Source organism: Psammomys obesus, unplaced genomic scaffold (assembly GCF_907164565.1).
Source record: "Psammomys obesus unplaced genomic scaffold, mPsaObe1.curated_primary_1811, whole genome shotgun sequence".
Taxonomy (NCBI): Eukaryota; Metazoa; Chordata; class Mammalia; order Rodentia; family Muridae; genus Psammomys; species Psammomys obesus.
In genome coordinates, this window is record NW_026596051.1 from 10,846,030 (window position 1) to 10,855,973 (window position 9,944).

Here is a 9,944-nt window from a genome sequence, read left to right on the forward strand (position 1 = left end):
CTCTTTTTTAAAAAATATACTTGTTGATCTAATGTCACTAAGACCTCTGATCTTTTTGCTTAAGCACCCCCATCTGTTTTCCTTCAGGGTATCCTACCAAGTAATGTGTTCAAAGTTTAAAAACGTTTCAAACAACTTTCAAAACTTTAAATGCTACGTTGCCAGGTTTCTATGAGCTTTACAGGCCGCTTCTCTGCACCTAGGTGTGAGAGTCCGGGTGGCCCGCGGCACCGAGTCGGCAAGCCTCCTTCGGCCTGGGTAAGCGGCGGGCGGACCTCTCTTCCGCAGCGTCCGCGCGGAACCTCTGTGCACGCGCCCGCGTTTCCCCGCCGGGACGCTCGGGGAGGGACTTGTGTCCGCCTAGGACTGACGCCGCCGCCCGCCTGGAATCCGCCATGAAGTTTCGCGCCAAGATCGTGGACCTGGCTTGTCTGAATCACTTCACACGTGAGCTCGCAGGGCTGCGGGGAGCGAGCGGAGAGTGCGGCTGCATCCCTGTGAGATGAGCGGCGGGGTGAAGGGCGCAGCTGGGGCGGGTAGGCTGGGAGGGCGGCCCTGAGAGGGGAGGATGGCTACCAGGGACCTTCCCTTTGCAGTCCTCTCTCACTTTCTTCCGCCCGGAGTACGCCTCCCCTTGCTTGCAGTTCTGTTCTGCAGTACCCATCGGTCCCTACCTTTTGGTGGAATGTACGCTTAGTCCCCGGTTGTCAGTTCTCTGAGTCTGTTTCCTTATTGAACTTTGGTGCTGTACCCTGTGTGCCCCGCCGCGTTGTTGAAGGACTGATAAGATGTCAGCGGTATTGAAGTACTAGCGCGATCTGTGAGCTAGATGTTCTGCAAGATAACTTGTAGGATACTCAATGTGCACCTGAGAAAGTGTTTACTTTGCCCTCTCGCCGTAGGGGTCAGTAACATGATAGCCAAGCTTGCTAAAACCTGCACCCTCCGCATCAGTCCAGAGAAGCTCAACTTCATCCTTTCGGACAAGCTGGCCAGTGGAGGCGTGAGCATGTGGTGTGAGCTGGAGCAGGTAAGCAAAGCAGAAATGCCCAGAGGCCCTGGGCTCCCACTAAGAGTGCTGGAAAGGCCACAAATGCCTGTTTTTTTGTCCTGCAGGAGAACATTTTTAGTGAGTTTCAAATGGAAGGAGTCTCTGCAGAAAACAATGAAATTTATTTAGAATTAACATCGGAAAACTTATCTCGGGCCTTGAAGACTGCCCAGAACGCCAGAGCCTTGAAAATCAAGCTGACTAACAAACACTTTCCCTGTCTTACTGTGTCTGTGGAGTTGGTAAGTGGGAGAAGGATTTCTGAATTTTACAAGTGCCTTGGTCTAGGAAGTATATAAGTAGTTATAAGCCTGAGCTTTCAAACAATAGTTTTGAAAGTGAATTAGTTTCATTTAAAATATAAGAGCTGAGTCCATTGTGGTGGCACGTGTCTTTAATCCCAGCACTCAGGAAGTAGAGACAGAAAGATCTCTGTGAGTCCCAGGACTGCACAGAGACCCTGTCTAAAAATAAAATATAATGTATACTTCCTAACTTATGTATGAGAAATGTACATTGTCCTAGTCATTTTTAAATAGTCCTGATGGTACAATGTTCGATGGGATACTGCTTTTTCCAAATAATCAGACCGCTAGCCTGCATTTCTTTCTTTTAGGGTGTTGTTACCTTGTCTAGATGATTCTATACATTTTCACTTTAATATTTCCCCCCTCGCATCTCATATTCTACGATAGTCGTAAATAAATAGTCCTCATACTTAAGTAACACATTTGTCTTAGATGCTACCACCATATGAGTTTAGTGCACAGCCTCTCCTCAGAACACACAAAAATACGTATACAAGATGGAATTTTGTAATTCTCACTATGTTCCTAGCCCATCACATATGGCACAAACTATCTTGGAGCCAAATGATAAATTAATATCCTCTGAGTGGTGTTTTTTTTTTTTTTTTTTTTTTTTTTTTTTTTTTTTTTTTTTTTTGCAACACCCAGACTAGTGACATCAATTGGACTTTCCACATGGAGTTTCTCTCCAATACTTTCCTTTCTTTACTGCTCTGCCCCAACCCACAAGGGCCTCTATTATCCTTAGAGCTTTCCTTTCTTCTATGTGCTCTACATGTGTGTGGCTGAGTGCATGGCTATAGAAGTTAATTTCATGGTTTCATAATTTTTCATGTGTTCTTAGAGCATTCCATGTAACTATAAGTTTGGATTTATTTAGTTTCTTTTTTTCTTATTTGTTTTTTTGAGATATGCTTTCTATGTGTAGCCTTGGCTGGCCTGAAACTAGTTCTGTAAACCAAGCTGCCCTCAAACTCACAGAGCTCTGCCTGCCTCTGCCTTCTGAGTGCAGGGATCAGAGGTGTGTGCCACTACTGTCTGGTGAATTTATTTAGTTTCTTAAGGAAAAGTAAGATGGTAATGTGCAATATTTTTCTAAGTAAGAATGCAATATCTTTGGTTTCTTTGTGTTTGTTTTTGTTTTGTTGTTTTGAGACAGGGTCTCACTATGTTGCTCGGGCAGTCTTAGAATTCACCATGTAGACCAGGCTGACCTTACAGAAATCTGCGTGCCTCCTGAGTGCTGAGATTGAAGATGTATGCCACTGTGCCCAGAAATACTGTGTTTTCTGAGTTTTGGAGACGCTTCTAGAGATGAACATGGTTTATCCTTTTAGTAGTGCAAAAGCTACAGCATGCTGAGGGTGTGGCACACAGTAGTCCCTAGGTTGCCTTGGCCCAGCAGATTTGCCTCTAAATGTCTCCTGGGTTTATGATTTGATAATGTTCCTCTGCCTGAAACTGCCCTTCATCTTCAACTTCATCTTCCTGATGGCTGTCTGCCTCTCTAGTTTGATGTCCTCTGAAGTATCACGCTTCCCCTTTAGCCCTTCCCCACTAGAAGCTCTCCCTCATTCAGCTTCATCACTGATGAGCTTCGTTCAGGTTCCTATGGGTAGCTGGTACAGCTTTTTTCACTTGCTTTCTTATTGGTCCATTTGCTCCATGATTTCATTTGGAATTCAAAATGTTTAGCATCAGTTCTTAATTAATGGTTTGGATTCACTTTCAGCGTTGAAACCATAAAATATTCTAACTTTTTCTTAGCAGTTATCCTCATCAAGCAGTAGTAGAATCGTGATGCATGATATCCCCATCAAGGTTATTCCTAGAAGACTGTGGAAAGACTTACAAGAACCCTCTATCCCAGATGCTGACGTAAGTGTCATTGTCTGCAGTCCTGTTGTTCAACACAAAATAAGGACAGGGACTGAATTCTGTAATTCTAGTTGTCCTGAAGCTTCAGTTAACAGTGGAGCTTCTAGGAACCTCGGAGCCATCGCAAATAAAGATGATGCCAAATGGTCCTTGGTCTCTTGCATATATGAAAAGAAATTAAACAGATACTGGATGAAATATGTAGTTGACTCTCACTAGAAGGTGTCTGAATAGGTTTTGGGAAAGCCAGCATTACAGCACTGTTGGTAGCTCCAATGACTTGTGATAATGGCTGGCTGTGCTCTTACACAGAGTACACAGAAGGCCCCTGAGTCCTGTAATGTATTTCCCAGAGGAAGGCTTCTTGCTCAGCACATGAGGTGTATTCTCCTTGGACCTGTATGTAGGTATCTCAGCTGAAATACTGTGTTCCTTCTTGAACCATAACAATGCCCTTAGGAGTATGGTCACCATGGTAATCAGAGCCAGGTATTTAGGTTTCTTCACTTGCTTGAATAGGTTAGTGAGATTTTCTAAGTTTGAAGGGAACTTTCTTTGGAAATTTTAAGAATGTGATTGTGAGTTTTTAAGTACCAGTGTAATTCACAGTGTTTGGTTGAGTACCTGTCATTATAGACTGTGTTAAGATCTCTTGATGCTTGTCATTTATCTTACTGTTTTAGGTTAGTATTTATTTACCAGCCTTGAAGACGATGAAGAGTGTTGTGGAAAAAATGAAAAACATCAGCAATGGACTTGTAAGTTATTACTCCTTCAGAAGAGAACTGTTGAGTTAGCTGTGGCCGTGTGGGTAGCTTGTCCTGGGAGCCAGCTTCACTGTAGAGCCGGGTGCGGTTGCTCCCTCTCCAACACAGGCTGTTTCAGCTAGTGGGTTTCTCCTCACTGAGGGTCCCCTGGGGAAGACAGAGCTTAGAGACCTGTTCTAATGCTTTTCAGCTGTAATTCACTGGGGAAAGCTTTCCAACTTGCCCTTAATCCCTTATGTTTTTAGTATATCAGAAGTATGTTCAACAGTGCTGGTAATTTGTTCCTTGTAATTTGGACAGAACAGTGCGGTTTTGTATTGGTCCCTTACTTGATGCTAAGGATTAAATTGAAGGCTTCATGTTAACCGAGCACATATTCTGAGCTAAGTAGTCGAAGCCTCAGAACATTTCACATGTTGATATGTATGGACATGTTATACACTAACATGTAGATGGACATCCTTATTTTTCTATATATTTGTGACGGTCCAAAAATACAACAGTGATGGAGAATTATGTGGACTATCATTGTCCACACTTGGACGTATCCTGAATTCTGCCTTTATTCACCCTTCAAAACAACATTCCATTCTGTTCCTGAGTCTTTTCAAAGCCTCTGTCTACCCTGATGCACAAACCTTTGCCTTTCCTCAACCTTCAAGGCCACATTCCTGGCAGCCAGGCCTTCAGCAGAGCCTTACCTGCTGGCCTGTCACTTAATGCCTCTTTGTGAGTTTTGTTTAATGATGTTTGATACTCAGTTGATGTGCCTCTCATCTCCTTGAAAGTGCTTAGCCATTGTCAGTGTTCAGCCCAAGATCCATGTTGCCTGCAGGAAGACTCTGTGCTGAGCTTCTCTCCACCGGTATCCTGAACTCTCCAGAACTGCCAGCTTCAAGGAAGGGAAATCTGTTCTTAACCTTCTGGGTTTCAGAGTCCAGAGCTGGACTGTAACTCAGTAGTCTTGGAGCAGGGCTAACATTTAGCTCATAGGAATCTTTACATCACAAAAGGATTTTGAAACCTAGAAAGTGTTTTGTTGTGGCTGTTTTTCTCTTGTGTTCTCCCCTCAGGGCAGTGTTGCCACTGAGCTTGTCCAACTGAACGCTCTCCTCTCCTTAAACTTCAGAGCTGCCATCTGAATTGAAAATCAGTTTCCCCTGAAGTAGCACACACTGCGCGGGCAGTGGTGTTCCCTGCCACTGCCATGGCGTTGCTCCAGTTGTCAGGCTGGCTTCCTCTAAGATACCCTGGGACTTCTACGAGGGTCAGGAAGCCCAGAGGGAAAAGTCAGGCAATTAATTGAGGGATCCATATACTTCTTCTTGTTCTGTGGACATGAGTCAGCAAAGTGGAGAGTGAGAAGAGGTCGGCAGTTAGAGCAGTGCTAGTTGTTTCTCTTTCCTGGAGTGCTTGAAAAGTGCTAACAGGGACGTTATTGAACTAGAGTGGCCAAATGCATGGTGGGATCTTTTTGCATGTCTGGGGAGCCAGAATGCTGAAGAACTAAGTAGGTGCCTCCGGAAGGTTTGTAGAATAAAGAACAACTTACAAAGTCAGGAAATCATCTTGGTCCGTTTCCACATTTACAGTGAAACCTCTCACCTGCACCGACAACCATTAGTAAAGGATCGTGACTGAGTCCCAAACAAACACACTGCATAAACCATGGCTGAGGTCAGATTCAGGTGGGGCAGGGCTGCTGCTGCCTTACCAGGACAGAGCAGCTGCAGCGGTGCTCACAGCACAGCTTGGGCTGAGGACTCGGGGCTCTGATACTCATTTTTCCCCATTGGGTCCTCTCTTCAACTCCTGTTCTCCCTGCCCTGAGACTGAGGCCACAGGCCACAGGAGTCTCCTTTCTTCTTAAGCTCCCACCATGCCCATCCTATTGGTTCTTCTCTTTGGAAGGAGATTTGCCAGCCTGTTTATTGCTACACTGCATTTCTGTTTTGCATAACTGATCTACAAAAGGGCCACATGCCATCACTGTCTGAATTCTACCAACCAGGAACACAAACATGCCACCTAATCTGGAGCAGGAAGGTAGGCATCTATGTCACCAGGACCATCCTCTGCGTTTTGCAGGCAGAGGATCTAGGCCAGTGAGAGGAAAGGAAGGCACCGGGCAGCACAGCTCTGTAAGACACAATGTTAGCATGCCCTGGAAACTGGTCAGCGCATGGTATCTTCCTGTTTACTTTTTAAAACTTGTGAAGTCCAAACATGCCTCATTCTAGAAATAAAACAAGTTAGGTTCCTTGAACTCAGATAAGTTCTTATTTTTGAGCTTTTGACATCATGCACTGAGTTTCCGAAGCTCATAGCCTTCTATTCTAGTGACTTCTGTTGAATACAAAGCTTTCATGTTGAGACTTCTTTCAGTAACCCAGAACTCTTCTCCTCATTTTTTCTTTTTTTTTTTAATTCTTTATTAATTACACTTTATTCACTTTGTATCCCCCTTGTGGTTCCCTCCCTTCTCCCCTCCCAACCCCTCCCTTCCTCCCCCTCTGCATGCATGCCCCTCCCCAAGTCCACTGATAGGAGAGGTCTTCTTTTCCTTCCTTCTGATCCTAGTCAGTTAGGTCTCATCAGGAGTGACTGCAGTGTCTTCTTCTGTGACCTGGTAATGCTGCTTCCCCCTCAGGGGGAGTTAATTAAAGAGCAGGCCAATCAGTTCATGTCAGAGACAGTCCCTGTTCTTATTACTATGGAATACACTTGGATACTTAACTGCCATGGGCTGGATCTGTGCAGGGGTCTTAGGTTATCTCCATGCATAGTCCTTGGTTGGAGTATCAGTCTCAGGAAATACCCCTGTGCTCAGATTTTTTGGTTCTGTTGCTCTCCTTGTGGAGTTCCTGTCCTCTCCAGATCTTACTGTTTCCCACTTCTTTCCTATGATTCCCTGTACTCTGCCCAAAGGTTGCCCCTAAGTCTCAGCGTCTGCTTTGATAGTCTGCAGGGCAGAGCCTTTCAGAGGTCCTCTGTGTCAGGCTCCTGACTTGTTCCCTCTTTTCTCCTTCTTCTGATGTCCATCCTCTTTGCCTTTCTGGATAGGAATTGAGCATTTTAGCAAGAGTCCTCCCTCTTGATTAGTTTCTTTAGGTGTATAGATTTTAGTAGGTTTATCCTATATTATATGTCTATATGAGTGAGTATATACCGTGTGCGTCTTTCTGCTTCTGGGATAGCTCACTCAGGATGATCTTTTCCAGATCCCATCATTTACCTGCAAATTTCATGATTTCCTTGTTTTTTATTGCTGAGTAATATTCCATTGTGTAGATGTACCACAATTTCTGTATCCATTCCTCCACTGAGGGGCATATGGGCTGTTTCCAGCTTCTGGCTATTACAAATAAGGCTGCTACAAATATGGTTGAGCAAATGTCCTTATTGTGTACTTGAGCCTCTTTTGGGTATATGCCTAGGAGTGGTATAGCTGGATCTTGAGGAAGCGCTATTCCTAGTTGTCTGAGAAAGCACCAGATTGATTTCTAGAGTGGTTGTACAAGCTTACATTCCCACCAGCAGTGGAGGAGGGTTCCCCTTTCTCCACAACCTCTCCAGCATGTGTTGTCTCTGAGTTTTTGATCTTAGCCATTTTGATGGGTGTAAGGTAAAATCTTAGGGTCGTTTTGATTTGCATTTCCCTAATGGCTAATGAGGTTGAGCATTTCTTTAAGTGTTTCTCTGCCATTCGATATTCCTCTACAGAGAATTCTCTGTTTAGCTCTGTACCCCATTTTTTAATTGGATTACTTGATTTGTTGCTGTTTAACTTCTTGAGTTCTTTATATATACTGGATATTAGTCCTCTGTCAGATATAGGGTTGGTGAAGATCCTTTCCCAATCTGTAGGCAGTTGTTTTGTTCTGACAACAGTGTCCTTTGCTTTACAGAAGCTTTTCAGTCTCATGAGGTCCCATTTATTGATTGTTGCTCTTAGAGCCTGTGCTGTTGCTGTTTTGTTCAGGAAGTTGTCTTCTGTGCTAATGAGTTCAAAGCTCTTCCCCACTTTTTCTTCTAAGCGGTTTAGTGTGTCTGGTTTTATATTGAGGTCTTTGATCCGCTTGGACTTTAGTTTTGTGAGGGTGATAAGTTTGGATTTATTTGCATTTTTCTACATATAGACATCCAGTTAGACCAGCACCATTTGTTGAAGATGCTGTCTTTTTTTCCATTAAATGGTTTTGGCATCTTTGTCAAAAATCAGGTACCATAAGTGTGTGGATTTATGTCAGGGTTTTCTATTTGATTTCATTGATCCACCAGTCTGTTTCTATGCCAGTACCATGCAGTTTTTAGTATTGTTCCTCTATAGTACAGCTTGAGATCAGGGATGGAGATACCTCCTGAAGATCTTTTACTGTAGAGAATTGTTTTAGCAATTCTGGGTTTCTTGTTGTTCCATATCTTCATATGAGAATTTTTCTTTCAAGGTCTGTAAAGAATTGTGTTGGTAATTTGATGGGAATTGCATTGAATCTGTAGATTGCTTTTGGTAACATGGCCATTTTTACTATATTAATCCTGCCAAGCCATGAGCATGGGAGATCTTTCCATCTTCTGATATCTTCTTCTAATTCTTCAGAGACTTGAAATTTTTTTCATACAAGTCTTTGACTTGTTTGGTTAGGTTCACACCAAGGTACTTTATGTCATTTGTGGCTATTGTGAAGGCTGTCGTTTCCCTAATTTCTTTCTCAGCCCTTTTTTCTTTTGTATACAGGATTGCTACTGATGTTTTTGAGTTAATTTTGTATCCAGCCACTTTGCTGAAGGTGTTAATCAGCTGTAGGAGTTCCCTGGAAGAATTTTTGGGGTCAGTCAGGTATACTATCATATCATCTGCAAATAGTGGTACTTTGACTTCTTCCTTTCCAATTTGTATCCCCTTGATCTCCTTCAGTTGTCTAATTGCTCTAGCAAGGACTTCAAGAACAATGTTGAAGAGCTATGGAGAGAGTGGGCAGCCTTGCCTTGTCCCTGATTTCAGTTTCTCCTCATTTCTTAACCCACTATCCTACAATATGGAGCAGTAAGTGACCACAATGTTGGTGAAAGTTCAGGCAAACTCAGGGGGCTATATAAAACTCACATGCAGCTTGTGCCCATTTGCTTCTATCAACCTGAAAGTTCCATTGCTTCTGAAAAACTATGGTGTTAGAAATAAATATCTATTAAGAAAGCAACTTGCTTTGGTCTGGATTTATTACAGGCACACAAACTTGTATGCTTTCTTCAAATTCTTAAAGTCTGAGCACTGGAACATAAGATTTCAGCCTACTCATGATCTAGGGTGCTAGACATGTGATGCAATTATTTAGTACATGAGAGAATTAACAGCAGCCAACTGCCTGAAGTTGGTACTCAGAGCTGATTTAAGTTTCAGTTTTCTGGGCTATCATGCACATGGACATAAATCAGTTTCCTAAGCATCAAGAGGAGAGCTTACGTTTCCCAGTGATGCCCTTAATCGTCACTAAGTGCCGATTGTTGACTACTGACTCAGTGTCCTGGCACCTACTATAAACTGCCTTTAAACTCACCAGAGCAAGAAAATTCTTGTGACAGTTGCACTGCTGACCCCATCACAGATAATAACGCCTCCAGCACCAGGTTTCACTTACCCTAAGGGTCTGACTCCAAAGCCTTCTGTCTCCCACCATATCATAGTGCTTCCACCCTAAATCCTTCCTAGTTCTAATTCTTCAGTAGGCTGCTCCAGCAAGGCTGTTTCCAGCCTCACATCTGGAGTCACCTCTAACAGAACACACATCATTAAGCATTGCTATTGGGCAGGCAGCATTAGAGTGCCCTTGAAACTGGTCAAAAGTATAGAGCCTGGGCCCAGACCTAAGTCCTATGCTTCATCTTAACCCCATCTCAGGGATTCTTGTCACCACCAACAGAGCACACATCATTAAGCAT

At 43.5% G+C, this 9,944-nt stretch overlaps 1 protein-coding gene across 3 annotated transcripts in view; it reads left to right on the forward strand.

Moving 5' to 3' along the window:
• The first annotated feature begins 378 nt into the window (after positions 1 to 378).
• Positions 379 to 9,944, forward strand: part of Hus1 (HUS1 checkpoint clamp component) — a 15,007-nt gene continuing 5,441 nt past the window's right edge. The window contains exons 1-5 of one of the 3 annotated variants that reach the window (XM_055623732.1): positions 379 to 447; positions 903 to 1,030; positions 1,117 to 1,293; positions 3,127 to 3,237; positions 3,921 to 3,995. In XM_055623732.1, the coding sequence (XP_055479707.1) occupies positions 396 to 447; positions 903 to 1,030; positions 1,117 to 1,293; positions 3,127 to 3,237; positions 3,921 to 3,995 (543 nt within the window). In that variant the 5' untranslated portion in view covers positions 379 to 395. Of the gene's footprint in view, positions 498 to 902; positions 1,031 to 1,116; positions 1,294 to 3,126; positions 3,238 to 3,920; positions 3,996 to 9,944 lie in introns of all 3 variants that reach the window. The other 2 variants (XM_055623733.1, XM_055623734.1) reach the window with 2 other exon arrangements.